Source organism: Sinocyclocheilus anshuiensis, unplaced genomic scaffold (assembly GCF_001515605.1).
Source record: "Sinocyclocheilus anshuiensis isolate Anshui unplaced genomic scaffold, SAMN03320099.WGS_v1.1 scaffold192, whole genome shotgun sequence".
Taxonomy (NCBI): domain Eukaryota; kingdom Metazoa; phylum Chordata; class Actinopteri; order Cypriniformes; family Cyprinidae; genus Sinocyclocheilus; species Sinocyclocheilus anshuiensis.
Window position 1 is genome coordinate 704,179 of NW_015554077.1, and position 21,505 is coordinate 725,683.

Consider the following 21,505-nt stretch of genomic DNA (forward strand, 5'->3'; position numbering starts at 1 on the left):
GAGATGAAAGAGGACTCCGACTGTTTTCTGACTGTGTCGTTCCACATTCTTCTGATTCGACTCTGTTAGATGAACAAACAGCCATGAAACACTGATCACTATCTTTGGGAGGGAAAAATGGCATGTTACATCTTTTTCTGATATGTAAAGTGCAAAAAATTGATGCTTTTGGACACTTCAGTCGTACGTATCTGATGCAATGACATTCATACTTTTATAACAAAAGCAAGTGGCATCTAGAAACAAATGATAGCTTTTATCAGAACTAACTTCACTTTTCTGAGCCTTTCCAATGACTTAAGAGTAACCTCATGTGTTGTTCATTAACCATAGACAGGTTCCATTAAAAGTTTGATGAAGAGTTGTAAAAATTTCATGATATTTTGAAAAGTATTTTTGCCAAATGTTTCAAATGTTTTCATTCATTCATTCATACAAACATACATACATATAGTAGGGTAATATATACCATAGTCACAGTTTATGCTATGTTGGATATTAAAAGCTTCATGTTTATTGTTAATAGGGAATTTATGTACAGTTTTTTTTTTATGTGAAAATGTAAAGTTAAATCTTTGAGGATCCTTTTTTCTCTCTCTTGTGTTTTATTATTTTACATATTAACATTTATTAATTATTTATTGTACGTTTTTTAGGTGATTTTTAACATGAAATGGAGTGAAAGATCTGAAATCTATTTAAAATGATAGTTAAGTTAAATAGTAAAAATGTACAGTAGGCAGTAAATAATACCTACAATTATATAGTGTAATTCACAAGTTTTACAGTGATACTGTTACAGTATATGACTTTTTTACATAGAATATTTGACTTAATGTTGTACATTCATAACACTTTAAAGAAAATAAATAGTTAAAAATGATATTAAATACATATAACGTTTTGTGTTTTCCACTTATGTGACTTAACATACTGGATGATTCATCACCATCATGTACCCTGTGTATGCTAAACTTTTCTCTGGGTTATAATTTTTATGTAAATGCACACTGGGGCATCTTTCCCCATTCATAATCAATTTGATTTGTTTGGGACGCTTTTGTTGTTGAAAAACAAAATACTCCCCAATCATTATTTTCACATTACAACTATAAATCAGTATGAAAAATATTTACCCCAGAGATTTTACAGTATTCAACATAAATGCTACATTGAATATCATAATGCGGTTTATCAAGTAAATATTATAGTATACCAGAGCCCTATCTAAACATTGCATAGTATACACAGCTATTGCTATGATTCACTAGAATATAATGCAATCCATCATAAAGACGTTCAAATAAAATCTGTCTGCGAAAAACAAGAAAAAACATAGATAAAAGACCTGTGTGTGTGTGTGTGTGTGTGTGTGTGTGTGTGTGTGTACTGGAGCAGATGGAAGCACTCACAGAGTTTCATTTCATTCCAATATGAAATGTGTCTCATAACCGAACGTCGCATTAAAAGCCGTCGGAATGAAAACAATGGAAATTGGGCCAGTAGTGTTTGTACCTGAGTACCAGAGGAATAGCGAGCGCTTGTCCGTGTTGTTGAGGTCTTTGTGGAGTTGTGTGAGCTCTCTGTCGTGATCCCGCTACAGCAGTTCGTGTTTCGGAGGCATTTGCTGTACTCTCTCCGAACCTGCAGTTCAAAGAAACAAGTCAACTTTTTAACGTGCGCTTCTCGTTCAAATCCAGTGCTGCCGCAGCTCGGGTGGAACAATAGATTTCAGGAAGCACTTACTTTCTTCTGAAGCAGGCAGTGGAAGGTGAAGATAAACATGCCCTGGAAAGTGTTGAAGATGGTGAAGAGGTACGCCAAGACAATGGATGACTCGCTGATAAAGAACAACCCAAATGACCAGGTCAGGCCCAAGAGACACAGCAGAGCAAAGCCGCCCATGACCCACGACCTTCGAGAGCAAATGAAACAGAAACAATGAGGCATGAGAGAGGGACATTTCCTGCAGAAATCATTACAGCATTACAGTCTCAGCAAATCAAACACAGGTTCTGAAAATCATTTGGACTGACATCTTAGGCACAAGTAGATGGGAAATGCAGTGGAACGTATCATTGAGAGGTTAATCAATCCCATATGAAAGCGGGATTATTGTAAAGAAGGTTTAATCAGTATTGAGGCAGTGGAGATATTTGTTCATGCCACACTACTGGGTAAAGACGCATGATACTGGGCTGCATTCAGACGGAGGGGAAAGAGAAAGAGCAGTAATCATCTCTGATTGGTCCGTTTTAGTGGAGGAGGCGCTGACAACAGGTCTCGGCTGGCTAAGGAACCAAAGAGATAGAGCTTGCTTTCATCAGAGGAGAGATGAGAGATGAAACAAGAAACCAACATATGAGGATTTGAAGGCAGGAGGAATAGGAGGGCTTTGAGGTATAAAGATTTTCTGAGATACGATATAAGAGTGCACTGAGAGCTATAAATGAGGGGTGTTAATGGATGGAGCTGAGGATGCACTGATATTAAAATTAATATTTTTCATCTTACGGCACATAACTCATAAATGGCTAACATTAAAATACTGTTGTGTGTAAAAATAAATAAATAGCTAAATATATATGCAACACACTTTGATTCATTTATAAAATAGAAACTATCTGAAAATAGCTAAATAATAACTTTTTTTTTTACTTTTAAATGCAACACTGAATTTTGGCATAACATTGAAAAGCACGGTATAAAAGATGGATTTGCATATATGGTATGCATTAATATAAAAATTACTTCCAATACGGACATGCCAATGATTATTTAATATAATGTTAAAATATATCGTTTCAATAAATAAATAAATAAAATCCTGCAAATCATTTATTAAGTAATACTATATAATAGCAACTATTAACTAGTTTTAAATGCAACAGTCAATTTTGACATACTATTATAATTAGTGCTATCAAACGATTAATCGCGATTAATCACATCCAAAATACAAGTTTTTGTTTATGTAATATATGTGTGCGTACTGTGCATATGTATTATGTATATATAAATACACACACATACAGTATATATTTTGAAAATATTTACATGTATATATTTATGTAATTTATATTATATATAAATATATTTAATATACCAATATAACATATTTTTCTTAAATATATACATGCATGTGAGTGTATGTATATATACATAATAAATATACACAGCACACACACATACAGTATATTACGTAAACAAAAACTTTTATTTTGAATGCGATTAATCGCCATTAATCGTTTGGCAGCACTAATTTTAACATTACTTATTTACACTACCTTCATAAACAAAAACTTGTATTTTGGATGCGATTAATCGCGATTAATCGTTTGATAGCACTAATTATAATGCGTTGTATAAAAGATAGAATTGTATTTTGAGATCTGCTGAAGATTATGTATAACAGTTTAACAGTGTTGTTCAATCGTTTGTGTTTAAAGATTTACTTTCATTCAGTGATATGAGAGTAAAGTTAATCTAAATGATTAGCATTTAATAAAACATATGTGGAAATCAGCATGCGCAGTTAAATATGCAATACTGGCCAACATATACAGTACAATATGGACTGTAAGTAAATAAATAAATACCCACTGATATATCACATACCCATGTACAGTAGGTCGTAAATGAGGGCATGACAGTTTTTCTGAGAGAAAATTAAGGGAATATACGTTTTGGCATCTGAAGGTTATAACAGTAGGAATATATTAGGGGGTTTGCCATATGAAGTGTGAGGAGGTCTGAGAGTTCGAGGGTAGGATGACAGGGTAGGAATAACATGAAGGGTGAGGGGAAGGAGGGTGGAAAGGGTTTTGGGTTTGTAGGATTTAAGGATATGAGGGTATGAAGTTAAGATACAGCAATGGTCCAGGCGGAATACAAATTAAGAAACCAGTTAAGCCACAGACAGACAGACAGACAGCGCGCATGAGCAGCACAGAGAGACGGCGCTTCTGGAAGAGCCCAGCAAACAGACAATAAGATGACAAGGGGAGCAACCATGAGGCTGTGGCACAGATGTCTAGCTAACGCTCTTACTTGATAAATGGTTTATTATCTTCATAGCTACAGAGCATGGCCAGCAGAGGAGAGAGACAACATTAGATCAGGCAAATCAGTTGGATTAGCATTGAAGTCCAAATGTAAGAATTCTGAAGTTAAAAATCAAATAAAGCTGGACAGAAAAAGGTAGATTTTGTGACAAGACACAAATTTCCTGGATAGATGTAGCTGCCCAGGTTATGAATTCTTAAAGACAACATGAAACAAATATTTCTTCTGTTTTTCAATGTGCATATCTTGATATTCTCTCTAAAATATCTTCTGTAATATCTATAAATAAATATAAAAATAATCCAGCTTCATAAAGCTATATATATAAAACACCAAATAACTTCCTATTGGCTGTCTTGCATCACAAAGCAGTTTAATTTTGGTGAAAATTGAAATGAAAATGAATTCTTAATGGAAGCTTTGAACCTGAGTACAAGGTTTTATATAGTCAATATATATATATATATATACTGTTTATACAATTTCATGTTGTCTTTAACACACTTGATGATTACATGACAAGACTTTTCATAAAACTTTACCGCCACTGTAAATTTTCTTCTCTTTTTTTTTTTACATAGACAGTTTAATTTTCCCACGCTGCTTTGCCTTATGCCGGTTTCTAAAGAGCCTAAAGACGGTTCTCTCAGGCCAAATGTGCCAGTACTTTGCCGTTTTACACTATTTAATGCAGCAGTAATGTTTTATGAGCGACATAAGTTACGGTGTACGGTGAATCTTACCCAGGCAAATCAGAATTATAATAGCCATCACAGACGCGATAATTACTGGTTTGGGTAAGAGAACAGAGAGAGGACAGAGAAAGAGAAAGACAGGAGAGAGAGAAAACAAGGGGGAATGGGAAACAGAGAAATGAAACGAAACGCTGTAGATTAGCTTGCTGAACATGCATCATGCTGCAATGAGCCTAGAGTTTAGAGGATTGATTCATCTTGCCCTGTGGTGATGGGTGGAGAGAAATTCAGACAACATACGGCTGACACAATGCCTGTGAGCAACATATTTTTCAAGCATGTTGTTCATGTCTATATCATTGTTAAATCTAATAAAATATGCATATTTCCCCAATGGCTGTGTGCTAAGTTTGAAAGATCACATTAAATGCAATCTGTGTCATATATCAAATCCAAAACATATAAAGGCTCTTTCCATGAACAGGGTCCAAGGGTTGTGACCAAAAATATGGAACTTTGCTAAAGTTTTAAATTCTCATTTGTGAACATTTTAACATGAACTAACAATGAACAATGAACAACGTCTACAGCATTTCTTAAACATAGTCAATGTAAATTTAAAATTTATATTTGATATTTGTTGCCAAATGCACTGCACTGTGCACTAACATGAACAAACGATGAACAATTCTATTTTTAATAACTAACAATAACATTGTTTAATACATGCTTAAAAAATGACTCATTAATTGATGTTAGATGATGCATGCAATGAGATCTTAGTTTAAAGTGTAAAAACAAATCTAATATCATATAATCTTACAATGCAGTCAACACTGCATTATTATTTTTTTCAGTGCAAAAAAAATGTCTTCCTTTCATGCAGTAGAAAAGGCACAAATATAGTCACTTAATGCCTAAGACATTTTCAAAGAACCTTACATTTTTGTAATATAAGGAAATCTTGAGATAACAGGGTGCATGTGCAAAATATGAAAAACCTATTATTATTATTATTATTATTATTATTATTATTATTCATTGATTCATTAATTCAAAATCTAACAAACAGCTTACCAGTGTAAAGGGGATACAGACATTTTAATTTATTTCAATGTTTAATGTATTTGAATGCTTTGCAGACTTATTCATGGAAAGTGCCATAATCACTGGAAACACATTGGAAAAAAGACTAAAAACAACATAAAAAAAAAAAATCACAATTTCAAAATATTTAAAACATGTCATACACTATCAAATATAACCAGTAAGACATGCATTGCCATGCCAGCAGAAATAAAAAAATAAAAAAAAAGAGTTGTGCGGTCAACCAGCACAATTTTTTTGTACTTTTCTGCTACAGAAAGAGATCTCCCTCTTCGCAACAGGAAACACATGGAAGTGCTTTGACTGCGCTGTCTTTACACACACACACACACACACACACACACACACTGAATTCACTCTCCAGGCAGACTCTGAATACGGGGAGTTGTTCCAGAAAAGAGTTTTGTGGTCACTGTAAAGGAGGAACAGCGCTGAGCCTGTCTCAATCATTATGTGCCTCTTTGGCCATCGCTCACATTAATAGATGACGTGCACCTGAAGAGAATAACATCTGTCTGGAGTCCAACTGAATCCCTTCAGTCGACGCACTTAAATTCATCCAAGCAAAAAACGACACTTTTGTAGATGCTACATACAATGTAACCAAGAAAGCAATGTCTGTTTCTGTTCTAAATGTTAGATTAGGAATGTGTGGCGGCACACTTCGACTCCACATGAGCTGAAATATCGTAGGGAAAATAATGTGACTTACTTGATGTGCTCCAGCCGGCTGGAATCAGGTTTCAGCGATGTAGAGTGTTTCATCATTTTGTACATCGTGATGAGCAGGAAGATGAGATTGAGCTGTGCGAAAGCAAAAGACCTTTGTTAATAAACAAAAAACGAAACTTAAAAGATTAGATAAGTGAAGTTTTATTGGGAGCATTAATTGAAAACAGCCATCTAAGCATCCCTTTAGCCAGTGCCTAATACAATAACCATCTAGCATATTGCGAGACAAAGCCAAGATGACTGGCGCCAAATACAGTGTCACTATATATCAACACAAGAATACAAAAAAGCAATAAAACCGTTTAACTGCAGAATGAAAACACAAATAGTTCAGAGAAGCTCAGAGACCACACATGGAGAAATGGATATTTGAGATTTCCTCAGGGAAGAAAAAAAAAAAAGATATAACTTTAAGGAATATTCTGGGTTATTTCATATACAAACATCTACGGATCGCATTTGTGGCAAAACATCAGAGGGAAAGCTGTTCATTTCTCAGTCTGTGAAAATGAACAGAAAATGCATATTTACAGTGTTCCACTCACAGTGGAATTTTAGCAGGTAATCATTCAGCACTGCAAATAAACATATAAAATCCACTACCACCAAACTATCACACTAAGTAAATCATAATATTACACATGGGACTCGTGTGTTTATTATTTTGACTGATTGCATGGTGCATTTACTGTAAACATATTTTTGTTTAACAAACCTAGGGACAACATTTATTTTATTTACAGTCACATTTATTTTCTGTGGCTATCAACAGAATGCCACAGATATTATCCGTAAATATTAGGTTATTTAATAAAATATATTAAAATGTTACTTTAAATTCCCAGATATTCAATTAGTTAATAAATAAATTCTATTTAAATAGCAAACAACCTAGAGTAAATATGTTTTGCTCAATGTAAGAGCAATTATAAAAAATGTCAAAAGTCTTCAGAATGTTAGATATATAAAATGAAAAACAATGATTTCAAATTCCATCCGATTGTTTAGGTAAGCAAATAATCTTTCATGGATCTGTTTCATTAGAACAGTCAAAACACGTTTGAAAGCTATGCATTTGACACAAATGCAAAAAGTAGTAGATTTATTTTCTTAGATAATCATGTTACTGAAGCTGCCTTTAGATATTAAGTTAGTTAACACATTTTATTATAATATTACTATAAAGTGATTTTTGCTCAGTGAAAAAAAGTCAGTTTAAGAGTGTCCAGGATCTTTTATCTACAAAACAAAATATTCAGTGCTTTTAAATTTTGTCCAATAATTTACAGTATAAGCAATCGATGTCCTTCACATCTGTTTCATTTGCAATGTTAAAAAACATTCATGGACTTCGAAGACACACACACACACACACACAGACCTTGGGGGGACCTTGTAACAACCTAAAGTAATGCATTGGTCATACTTTATCACGTACTGTGTAAAATGACTTCCCAATAGCTACAACTATGTGGGACGACTACGTGGTGACGGAACATTTTCTGGTCTAATCCATTTTCTGGAGCACAGACAGGCGAGGACGTAGCAGTCTATCATTTGCGGCCGCTCTCATAAGTGGCGGTGTCACCAGCTCAAACAAGCTCTTCAGTTCGGCTCCTTGTTCGAGCGCACAAGCTCATCATTCTGCCATCAAAACAGTGATGGCGATCAATAACGTGCTGCTCATGCAATCAAGTGCCACGGTTTCTCAGAGACATCACAGAGAGAGAGAGAGAGAGAGAGAGAGAGAGGGGAGGGGTAGCGGGGTTATGCCTGGTTTTTGTGGCCCCTGCGCCCGAATTTATGAGCACAGAGCTATAAAAGGCCTCTCACGCCACCAGAGCACTGACAGTGATCTGATGAGACGAGAGGAAGTAAGGACGCTCAGCAGAGGGAGTGGTAACCTAGCAAAGCAGCCACTACACTCCTAAAGCTCCTTGTTCCTGCCCATCCCATGGGCTTCCTCCGCTTCGAAAAGAGCTTTTCCTGAACAAACCCCCCCGTCCCTGAATCATCACCGCTAGCCAAGCAGAAGACCCTCAACTCCACTCTGGGACGCTGGAGAAAGCTGTATTTGTGTGTGTGTGTGCGTCTTGAACTCAGATTGAACCTGATTAAATATTTAAGGTGCAGATGGAACTGTCTGCATGATGCAAACGTGTCACAGTCAAAGCGTGTTTTAACGTCACTCACACGCACTAATGGTTCCCGACCACTCATTAGCTCAGTGTCCTGGTTTTCATGGATCTTATATTCCTGGTGCCCCAGAGCTGAGAAACATCTTTTCCACCAAAACCCGGTGGTGGCTGTCCTGCCTGAGCCAGTGTTTGGCTGGTGAATGTGCGAACTTCTCTCAGTATCAGTGCCTGCATTTTCCACCAAGTTTTCACTGAATTGAGAGCCATATGATGATGTTACAAACTATATTACTTTATGACCTGTTTACAAAAAAAAAAAAAATTATAATTTTTTTGCCAAATGTTATGAGATTTAGGCTACGTCCACACGAAGTGAGAGCTTTCCCTATCCGATCTTTTTTTCTTCTCGTCTCAAGAAATATCTGCATCCACACGAAACCACAAAACCGAAGTAGTAGTATACATGCCAGACCAGTATGTGGCGCTGTAATTCTGCTAAAGAGATACACTAAAAATGGAGAAGAAGACTTTGACTATGCGCATAAACCTTGCGCGCGGTATACAAACGAACATGGAACAATACATTTATTAATCTTTGATAATGTTAGTTAATAAAAAGACAATCGTTCAGTGTTTGTTCATGTTTTTGTTGCTGTTACGTGACATGTGGACGGGGCCTTAGTCTTACTTGGAGATTTATTGCATCGCAAGCTGCTTTTGATGCAATGGTCATTAAAAAATAAATAAATAAATAAATAAATTATATATATATATATATATATATATATATGAGAACAGAAAAAAAAAAAACAAACAGAACAAACCAGAACAAAAACAAAAGTATAAATGGACAGGATGTATTTCAATTAAAATTATGTTGCATAATACCAGGCTTTTCTAGTCTAAACAGCTTTGTTGAAATAAATTTACAGACCAATTTATGCTGTTTAGTGCTGGTCAAGCTGATGGACCAGCTATAAGCGCATATACATACAATTCACTGCAGTTTCCAGCTGAAATGACCACTAGTAGCAGTAAAACACCAACAAGTTTTATTCCTTTTCACACAAATGATAATTAGGTAAATGATAATTAATAACGAACATTTTTTTGCATGGCTCCTTGCACAATATTTTGTTCAAAATGCTTACCCTAGCACGTGATTTGTGAAGTAATATATTTTGACACTTGCATCACATCACCAGCTCCTTAGCTTTTCTAATGTAGTAAACTTGCTTGGTAGCTCACCTGGTACAACTGACCCTTCGCAAAGACCTGCCCCCCTTAGTTATTGTTGCTATGTCCGACAACGACAAGCCATGGCACTCTCATGCCACACATCATGTTCTCACGCAGTGAAAAATACATAGAGAAAACTGACAACATGCCGACAGACAAGACAGAGCAGGTTACTTCTGGTATGAAACAAAGACTTGTCATTTTTTTAAACAATTCAAACAATTAATACCTTTTTGTGGCTCTTTAATGTGTCATGACAGATCACTGTAGTGCCTCAGTTCAAGCGGCACATGAACTGACCATCTCTTCCTCTTTACTAGTTATAGCATGAAATAAACATGAATTAACATCAGAAGGTATCTTTCAAGTTCAAGTTTTGTTTGTCGGACAACACTGGCAGATTCGGCATTACGATTAGTCAGACTGCCTGCCAATCAAACTTCCTGCGAAGGGTCAATTTGTTGCGAACACGAGTCACGAATAAAATAACTCAAAGGCTTGAAAAATTAACTAAAATTGAAAATTTGTTATCTTGCATTTGCTTGTGTTAACACTATTGGTTAGGTTTAGGGTAGGGTTTAGTGTAGGTGGTATGCTATTTTCAAACAAGATTTTTAGCACCACTCACTGGACATTACATTTCTGAAATGCGTACAAAAATCAAATAAAATTAATTAGAATAAAATGTTGCCAGATGCACACACATTTGTTTTACAGCAGATTAAAATTAAACACATTTTTAGCGCCACTCATTGGACGTTTCAGTTTGAATGTGTCACGAAACGCACAAGCAGCAGCCTAATATTTGGCAGAAATGCTGACACAGATACATATTTCCAGTGAACTTGGGTTGAATGTAGTATTCCTGGTTGAAATAGACATGTTGTTTGAGACCAGATGGCATTGACAGCAAATATCAAACCGATGTTTATGGCTCAGAATTGACTTTTCTGTGGTGGAAAATGGTGGAAAACGCTTGCATATAAGACTCAGGGACCCTATTGGTGGAAAAAGGAACTAGATTAGCTGTGAAATTCATGGAGCTCTACATCGCTGCAGCATCGGGCATGAGGACGCTGAAAATAGATGTAGAATAATGAGAACCACAATGGGCTTCAACTAATTGAACAGGATCACACTATTCTTTCCCTCTGCACGGCGGAATGGGTGAAACTCTGAATAATGAGACTCGCTCTGGCTCTCTCACTGACAAGGACAAAGCCAATCTGCTGAGAATCAGGGGTCAGAGGTTGGGGGAAACCTTGGACTCGCGTTCCCCTGAGAGACTCTGGTCTTTGTGCTTTATCTAGCATTGTCAAGCAGCCTGAGGACTATGAGTCCTGCTTGCCGTCCGAGCAGAGCACGCAACAATAAATCAGCTTCATAAAGGGTCACAAGCTTCCCGCCGCTGATGACTGGAACAAGTATTCTGATTATCAGCAACACCGCAAACACATACATCACGCCTCATCCAGCGCTGCAGTGGCTAAACGAGCAGATCTCAGGGTTTGTAGGACTTCCTCCAAGCGCGGCTGCAAAAATGTGCATTGTTTGCAGTATCTACATGCTGCCAGCCTCTTTAGAATCTTTGACTTGTCGAGAAGAGTGATATGTTACACTCCATTTATAACTATTCAACAGCTTTTTGATAATCCTTTACAAATATTACGCATTCTGCTTTTATGACGTGAGAGCATACATCAAATATCTAACTAGTCAAGGTAATAAAAATGTTGATAAAATGATCATTAAATATCTACAGTCACAGCAAATCACATTTTCTGTTGTCAAGTAAATTTTGTTGTAAATGTTACACTAATTTGTATATATTAGCCTTAGTCAACTGCTAAATTTCAAGTAATTACATTTTAAAAGAGTCTGAAATTTCGATTTTTGATACGTCTTTGCTCTATGGTTATGTGACGGATTCCATTTAATAGAAATGTTTAATTAAATTTTTTTGTATTATTTAAATAACACTGGATCACTTTACATCATTTGATTACTAAAAGCACATGTAGATGTTTCAGGCCGCTCCTCTAATTACCTTCTATATTTTATTGCACCACAAACCAGTGTTTGAACCATCTGTGTGTCTTTAAATCTGTTTTTTAACTAAAACCTAAATAAACAGAGCTTCCATCACTGTTCACCCCGGCAGGAAGATCACCTGGTCTGTTTACATAACCATAAAGGATATAATAAAGTCAACCCTCCACAGACATCTCTACATGTCCTTCCATTTTCAAGAAGACAAATTGTTTTTTCATCCAGAGATTAGAGGGCAAACAAACAGCCAGACAGATGTGAATACCACCTGCTAGTCTTTCCACCATGCAGACTCTCTCTATCTTTGTCTCTATTAGGCCTACTTCCTCTTAACCTCCCCAATCTAGTCCGAGGCTCTAATCTCTTATTCGCAAATAACAGCATGCTTAAACTGCAGCTGTGTCAATCCGTTATGCCTTATGACCGGCATCTCACGGCAAACAAAGTGTCATCAGCTACCTCCTTAAAAGGTTGAACCATGACAATATACGTTTTTGATTTGTATTATTTGACATTGCCATTTCTTCTATCCGCATCCCGAGGGGCTGTCTCGACACCGTAGCTTGAAAGCGCCCTGCTGAGTATCATTTGAGGATAATGTTGTGCTCTAATGCCACATTGAAAAAGCCGCATCGTATCAAAACGATCCCCGAGAAAGAAAAAAAGCCTTTAGAGCAGCATTTCCGAACCTCTCCGCAGGCTGCATTGACTGGGTCTGCCGAGACTGAACCGATCTAAGCAGAAATCGATGGGCTGCAATCTGTTGAATAAGACTGAAGAAACAAAGGCAGCTCAATGTTTTTGCACGGGCGGATGTTGTCAGTTACACTTTAAACTCTGAGACACAGTCTTGTTCTGTTCTTTCACCTGATGCATGTATTCAGCACTCAATCACACACACTCATGTACATGCCATATACAATCTTAAGCAATGTGAAGGTCAGTAGATACTGAACGCACCATAATAATGAAGGTGACGGGTCCGATGAAACTCCAGATGAAGTGATTGTCCATCCTGAGCCAACATCTGCAAAGACAACATATTCACAATAAAAGAAATGCAACATGGCAGCTTATAGAAAACATGTCTAAGCCATTCTATTACTTTAGACAAAAACAAGAGTTTTACAGAAACATGTTCTTTAACAAATGGTGCTTACACACACTTTCTAGATAAAACATTGGCCCACCGGGTGAAAATCGGAGGGCTGATCAACTACTAAGTAAGATTCTCTTTTAACTGCTTCTTGTTGTGTTAGAAATTGAGGTGAAGTGAATGACATGAGCACTATTTATTGGTGTCACTTGATACCACTTCATTTCATATCATTTAAAAGGATAGATCACCCAAAAATAAACAGTTTATCATCATATTCTCACCCTCATGTTGTTCCAAACCTGTATGAATTTCTTTCTTCCACTGAACACAAAAGATGCTATTTTGAAGAATATGGGTAACCAAACAGTTACTGCCATTTGTGACCCTGGACCTGGATAAGGGTCCATTTTCCGAAATTGAGATTTATACATCAGCTGAAAGTTGAATAAATAAGCTTTACATTGATGTATGGTTTGTTAGGATAGGACAATATTTGGCCGAGACACAGCTATTTGAAAATCTGGAATCTGAGGGTACAAAATAAATCTAAATATTGAGAAAATCGCCTTTAAAGTTGTCCAAATGAAGTTCTTAGCAATGCATATTACTAATCAAAAATTAAGTTTTATTTTTGGCTATTGCTACAGATATCCCTGTGCGACTTAAGTCTGGTTTTGTGGTCCAGGGTCACATTTGCTTCCATAGTACTGTATGTAAGAACTGTTTTGTTCCCAACAGTCTTCAAAATATCTCTTTTGTGTTCAACAGAAGAAAGAAATTCATACAAATCTGGAACAACATGAGGGTAAGTAAATGACGATAAAAATTTACATTTCTGTGTAAACTATCCCTTTAAGCTAAACATTTAAAATCACAGTGAACACTACAGCCTCCAGGCTCACTGCATCCCACACACCAATATTTTAAAGATTCATAAAAGATGAATCTCTGTCTGGTCATCTGTGACTTCGGTATGGAGATAAAAGTTAGCATCGTGATATTTCGGTAGTATTACAGCACACCGTTAGTGTATATCTGATAAAGCATTTAGACCCGGAAAGTCAGTCTTAACAAGTGGATACTTGCATTTACATATGAATTTGAGTAGTATTTGTTCGAATTCTGCATCGTTAAGTATCAGCAATTGTATTAGAGATGCTTGCCTTTGCAAACAGCACTAATAAACATACACACCAAGGACGGTATCTGTTACTGAGCAGGCTCATGTGGGTTACATTACAATGTTTTATATGGGTTGATTCCGCATTCGTTTATTAAACGCTGCTCAAAGACAGTAATTTCCTGTAAGAGATCCTGTTTCTCTAGAGTGCGACTTCCAGTGGGAAACACTGATCATATAAATTGTCAATGTTCTTCAGTGCTCTAAGAAACCGTAGAAACATCGGAGACAAATGCAATGCTACAAGCATCGCTTTCATACCAATATAAACATATCTGAAGCAAAGCTCTGTGCTTCGTATTAAGAGACAGTGATGTGGCAGACAGGGCCGACACACTACCACCTGTTTATGTGTTATAAGGAGCAACCCAAGAGCCCATGCAGGGCTGAAGCACTGCCATTAATCTGCGTAAAAGCCTCTTTCTCATGCGGCCCTCGTCTCCGTTAGAGAGCATTTACAAACAACAGGTCACCAGAGACTCTTTGAACAAAAGACACTAACGCATGCAGCCCTGCCTGGAAACCGCATTTTGTACTGTAAGGCATCCTCTGAAGACTTTCTGTGTGTGTGTGGTACCTATGGAACCGTCAGATTGTGGTATGCTCCCGCAGACAGAGTTGCATTTAAAAAAAAAACGAAAAACAAAGAAAATGCTTGCTTACGCTTTCTTGGTCCCGTAGCTTCTGTAGTCTACAGCAGCAGAAACGCCCACGACCACAGCGGGGAGGAGGTATCCCGCCATGTAGAAATACCTCCTGCGTGAATATTCACTCTCGAAGACGTCCACCAGCATCAGATAGAGCTGAACCCCTTCCAAACACATCCATGTGAAAGATGCCAGAAAAAAGTAATGCAGGATTCCTGCAATTATGGAGCAGGCCATCTGTGGGACAGACACAGGGTCAAAGCTTGAAAATCTGCTGTAGTTTAAAATTTAATTTAATTTAATTTAATTTAATTATTATTTTTTTAAATGTTTATTAACTTGTATTAACTTTTAGAACATTTTCAACAAAGTTTTGATTTAATGGCTCTTTTTTATTTAGCTTTGTAATTCTATTGTATTTCTTTCAGCAATTTAATTATTTTTTTTTTCTTTATTACTAACCAGGGACAGTGAAACAACATTTTGACATTGACATTATCTAGCTTGATTTCAATTCAAACATTTAAAATATGTTCAGTGTAAAAGGTTAAAATATATTCATGTGAAATGCATTTTATTAAAACAATTATACACAAAAAAAGAAGCCAAATTACTGACTCTCTCTGACTGAATGTTGTAAACACATCCCTAGACACTCCCATAAGACTAGCTGAAAACATCCCATCCATTCCAGGTAAAGTACCAAGTCCAAAAAAAAACAAAAAAACTTTGTATTTATGTTGGTTTCAACTTTTCTTTTTTTTTACTTTTATAACATCTTTTCAACAAAAGTTTTGATTTAATGGCTTTAAAAAATGTCAGGTAGTATAGCTATGCAATAGGTAGCCAAGTGTATGTGGACCCCCTTCTAATTAATTGCTTTGGCTGGGCCTCTTAATTCCAGTGAAGACAAATCTTAATGCTTTGGCATAAAACGACAGTCTACAGAATTGTGTGCTTCCAACTTTTCTGGCAACAGTTTGGAGAGGGCCTTTTCTGTTTCAGCATGATAATGCCTCTTGTGTACAAAGTGAGGTCTGTAAAGAGATGGTTTACTGGTGTGGAAGAACTTGACTGGCCCACACAAAGCCCAGTCCTGAACCCCACTGAACACATTTGGAATGAACTGGAACAACGAGCCAGGCCCCATCTCTGATGCCATTGTGTCTAAATGGGAGAAAATCCCCACAGCCATGATCCAGCAAAAAGTATAGAGCCTTTCCGGGCCTTTTTTTTCATATTAGTAATAGTCAAAAAAATTGAGACCATTTTTTCCCAAGATTTTCAGTAATATAATGATCGCATTTTTAAGTTAAAAAATGTAAAAAAAAATGATTACACGTTCATTTGAAATGCATTTCTTCAAATAAATTCTGGACAAAAAGTGTCAAGTTATTGACTCGCAAAAATCCAGTAAGCCTGAAAAACTATAATCATGTGTCAAAATGCTGCTGGAATTCGCTGGAACTCCATTCAAAAATGTGTCTTGGATGTTGTGGACACGTCTCTAGACATTTCCATGAAACTCGCTGAAAATATCACATCCATTCAAGGTAACGTTACCCTGGGCTCCGTCATGTCGATTCCGATGAGGAAGATGAGCTCAGCGATGAAAAGGTTTATGCACAGGTTCTTGTGGATTGTGTTCCTGTCACTCTGCAGCCCACGGAAGAAACAGAATGTGAAGATGCTCATGGCCAGACAGATGAGGGATACCACGATACCCACACGACTGATGACGCTCAACAACAGCTCTTGGACTTTCTCTGCACCCTGAGAAACAAACAAATAATGACGGAGGGAAACAATTTAGAAGCAGGTCACATTTAACAACTAAGTAAATTATAGAGGGTTTTGCAATACAGAATATGCAACACATTTCCAGGAACGAGTCAATTTTTCTGAAATCTAAAATTGAGCAAAACACAGCACTTTTGCCAATTAGATCAAATTTGATGTTCATTAGACAGTTATGCCGAGTTCACACTGCACGATTTTCAAAGACGTCGCATCACTTTTGGTTTCAAACTAAACGACTATCTGGGGTAGCATTCAGTTGTTGCTGTGTTCACACTGCACGATGGAACGACGACAGGAGGTTACACACTGCATGACTTTACAATAGGAAGAATCGCCGACGGCTCTGTCTGGTGCAGGGTTGCCAGGTTTTCGCTACAAAACCCGCCCAATTACTACTCAAAACTAGCCTGAAAATAGCCCAAATGCTTTCGAGGGGATCTCCCAGTAAAATAAAAAATTTTTTTGGCGGGGTTCTCCTGGTACAATTCACATTCCAGGGCCTAAATATCACATTATTGGGGTCGCTTCAACCTGCTGACATGAAAAACAACTGGCGGCAATCGCGGATTTGGCAACACTGGTCCGCAAACTATGTTTCATATAACTCCTCCCCGAACTTCCCACTGCCCTGTATTTTGCGCTCTCATTGGAGAGAGGTCATCACCGATGTATTTTTTGTCAGATCCCATTTCACACAGCAGGATTTTGAATCGCCGACAGGTCCAGATATTTAGCATGGCAAATATTTCAGGGGGTGTCGGTAACGCGTCTGCGATTCTCTCAGATCGCATCTTTGATAATTCACACTGAGTGATTGTCACTCGCGTGAACGAGCACCGATTTGCCTTTGATTTTGGGCATTTGTCTGCGATTTCGCAAAACCTGTCACTGCAAGGGTCTCATGTACAGCAGGTCAAAAGGTACCACGCTGGATGCTGCTGCCATCAGACCCAACAGTCTCTGAAAATGTTTCACAGTGAGTGACTGGCCTAGCTCGACACTGTTCATGGCTGTGAGAATCGAATCGATACGAGCAGGAGACAGACATGCCTGCATCATCGTTGAATCCCATACCACGCATAGATAAGATAAGTGGTTCTCTGAACTAGAGAAAGCACACTCTTCTTGGCATTGAGCCTTAACCCCAGCTCTTTCATATGGGCGAGGACGACATCTCGATGCCAAACTGCCATCTGCTCTGACTGGGCTTAAATCAGCCAGTCGTCGATGTAGTTCAGTATGCGGATGCCCTGGAGTCTGAGAGGAGCCAAGGCAGCATCCATACACTTGGTGAAAGTGCGGGGTGACAGTGCTTGACTGAATCTGGATGAGTTTGCAGCCCTGAGTGGATCAGTATCCCATCATAGTTCTCTCGGAGTAGTTCCAGAAAGAGCAGTTGGAGTTATAGTAATGTTGGATCTGGAAGCGACAGGAGGAGACAGAAATATTCCTCATGAGTTAGCAGACGATAATGAATTGATATTTAGCAGCCGTCCGTCTGATAATGGCGCCTGTGTGTGAATGCTGGGGGTACGGCATCCTAATTCACTCCGACTGTTGGCGTTCATTCTTTCGCAAATGATACGCTGGCCATATCAAACACTCTTTTGAATGCGCAGTGTGTGTTCTCACATAAACGACTAAAGAATCTAATAAGGTTAAATGAGTGCGAAATCTAGCATGGGACCATTGATTATATGAGGTGCTAACAGGGGGCAGAATGGTTTGAAGGCATGTCTGTGGAAATCACACAATTACTTTGATAGAGAGCAAAAATCAAGCCGGGTCTCCTCTGGGAGCACTCCTGACACTTTAAAAGAGAGCGAGATGATAATTGGACCTCTGGTAATTTCATCCTGCATTGTATAGCTAATCTGGGAGTTAATTTTCTACTCCGAAAAAAGGAAATTGCATCATTTACATCCTAATGTCGACAAACGAATTAGTTTTCATTAAGAATTTGGTCTAGGTTGGTAATAATCATTGGTTCAGACTTTGTTAATTTCATGTTCGATGACTTAACTAAACTCCTCTGTGACCTTGTAGGGTGTTTGAATTGAGACTGCTTTTATTTCCTTTTCTTCGCCGTCTTGCTTTGCTATCCCGCTGCTTTTACGATCTCTTTGTTTGTTTATTGCTTGCACTCACGTCGATGTGCTCCAGGGTGAAAATCACAGGCTCCGATATAAATACACGACTGGATTCTTTGTTTATTGAGGCGGCAATGACGTCGGAATTCACAGACACGGAGAGGTTGCGTCCGTTAGCCTCGTGGCCGAGCTTCATCGTCGCATTCTCTGTGCTTAGAAACTGCCCCAGGTTCTTATAAAGGGCAAAAACCAACTTGGCAATACCTGCGAAGAGAAAACGGCACACCTTACTTCTCATTAAAGTCTATTATGTCAGTGCATCTGTCAAGAACAAGTCTGGATTTCACCTTATAGTTAATAGAGGAACAGATCAATTTACATGTTGTACAATTAAAAGTAAGTCTATTAAGAGTAGGATTTTGCAAAGTGACAACAAAATGGCAATGCTAAACCCTTAAAATAAGTACAGTTTTAATCATCCTTAATTTTACATTCACCCATGTACATCAGAAAACATGATCATCCCATAAATAAATGTATATACCACACAAAAGTTTCTAACTTCAGTATATGGATTTTTTTCCCCAAGCAACCCTGCAGCAGACCCAGTTATGTTTGTCGAAAACAACATATGTTGAGCAGTATGTTCACATCAATGTTCAGATCTTCTTCTGACCATGAGAGCATTTCTATCTCCATAGTGACAGGAACAATTGGATCTTATATGTTCTTATTCTCACTGGAATTGATACTAATGACCGTATATGAGTGAGTTCGCACGTGGGCTGGAACGTACCATTACGACTGTTGAGTTTCACCGTATTGGAAGACAGTTGGATAGAAATACCACTCCTGCCGCTCTGGGGAAACCTGAAATCTTGAACCTGCCCATCTGTGCTCAGCACGTAAACATCCAGAACTGCGGAGAGAAATCAGATGTTTCACAATGTTAGTTCACCAAGCGGAAACAGAGAAAAAAATAATAATTGGGGGAATTCACTGAGAATGAATTGCAGTTTATTTGCATGCATATCTAGCATTGTTCAGTTCACTACAGGAATTATGCAAATCAGTTAGCGGTGAAAACGCACCCACAAAATCTGTGCCAAATGCAATTTGCATAACGTTATTCTGACGTTTTAGTTGCTAGGCTGTAGTGGATGTAACAGACCACAGCGATATGGCTTACTTTACTAGCAGTTTTTTAAAAAGTGCGTTTGTCTACACTACAACTCTGGATATAACAATCTTCTGTCATGATTTAAATTTTTCACCTGTAAATAAGTTTTCGAAATAAGGAGCAATATATAATAAGCCTTATTTACATAGAAAAGAGATATGTTTGCACAAAACAATGTGAGAATATGCCACAGATGTTCACTCCATAACCTGTTAGGCCAAAAATCAAGTGTTGATTCATTGGTTTTTGGACTTTGTATTATCAACGGTCTGCAAAATATAAAAAGTGTATACAGGAAAGTATATATATTAGTCCCTGGAACTGGTCAAAATTTCTTTATTCACTATTTTTAATCACATTTTTGCCTTCACTTCATTTTTAAAAGGTCCTGCGGTGTGGCAAATGAATGGAGTAGAAATATTCCATGTAGAGTCTCAATTAATATGAGGTCATAAAAGCTACATGCATAACAGTAAGAAAAGAATTAGGAAAAATGCTGATTAAAATAGTATAAGACGGAGTTAGCGTGCCATGCTGCAGGACATGTCAACTACCAAAAAGTATTTCATGTCAACCAGCCATGTGTTAGTGGCCACTGTTATTATAATTTCACAGCTGAAGCATATTTGCAAACTCAAACTGATCAGCTGCAAAATAAGCTGTTTATGTTGTCACTTCTATCGCTCGTACTCACTTATATTACTGGCTGGTACTTTCACGATGGCCGGTTCCATTAAATTGTCAGCAAGGACAAAGGCTCCTTCCTCCAGGGTGTCCAGTAACATAGTTGCGGCGTGCGTCTGCTCCGTGGTATTCATATCTCGCCACGATTTCAGAGCCTCCGGTCTGAGGAGGTTGTCGACTGTATCCACGATAGCCTGCAGCCCAATGAGACACTTGTGTCAGCACTAACCACTGTAGTAAGGTCAAATGTCAAAGCCTTGACTTTATCAGCAGCTGTTTGCCCGTGCCCAAATGAAAGCAAACATGCACACTTTGTTTTATGTCGTTATCAGGTGACACACATAAAAACAGAAATGAGCCCGACATGCTCTGTCTGTCTCAAGAGTGCAGTATTGAATATCAAAGGCTCTTCAAGCACGTAAACGGACACATATGAGGTAAAGAAAGACAACCGGTCGTGACGCCTCCAGAATGCAAAGATAAAGACACCATTGTTCTGTGTCGTCAGAACTGAAGGTGTCTCTAGGTCTTGATTATATGATGCACAAAATTGAAATAAAATAAAAAAATAGCCGCCTGTTAACACTGTCAGAGAATTTTCAAAAATGCAGTAGGTTTCTACAAAGGGATGTTACGTTTGAGATTAACTTTAAAATCCTATTTCTAGCAATGCACATTTTGGAATTTTTTTGGAAGCTTACACTCTCATACTATTTAATCAGAGCTTCTGCGCACGCACACACACACACAAACACCCCACCAGACTAAAATATCGATTCATACTTGTCGCCTCCTTTGAT

At 37.7% G+C, this 21,505-nt stretch overlaps 1 protein-coding gene across 1 annotated transcript in view; it reads right to left on the bottom strand.

Annotated features, from left to right (window-relative positions):
* LOC107669005 (adhesion G protein-coupled receptor L2) overlaps positions 1-21,505 on the bottom strand; it is a 112,131-nt gene that overhangs the window by 14,558 nt on the left and 76,068 nt on the right. Inside the window, 11 exon segments of the mRNA XM_074186939.1 lie at positions 1,747-1,915; positions 4,051-4,077; positions 4,809-4,853; positions 6,580-6,671; positions 12,986-13,052; positions 14,968-15,188; positions 16,515-16,724; positions 18,039-18,170; positions 18,900-19,105; positions 19,638-19,760; positions 20,716-20,899. Coding sequence (XP_074043040.1) covers positions 1,747-1,915; positions 4,051-4,077; positions 4,809-4,853; positions 6,580-6,671; positions 12,986-13,052; positions 14,968-15,188; positions 16,515-16,724; positions 18,039-18,170; positions 18,900-19,105; positions 19,638-19,760; positions 20,716-20,899 — 1,476 coding nt within the window.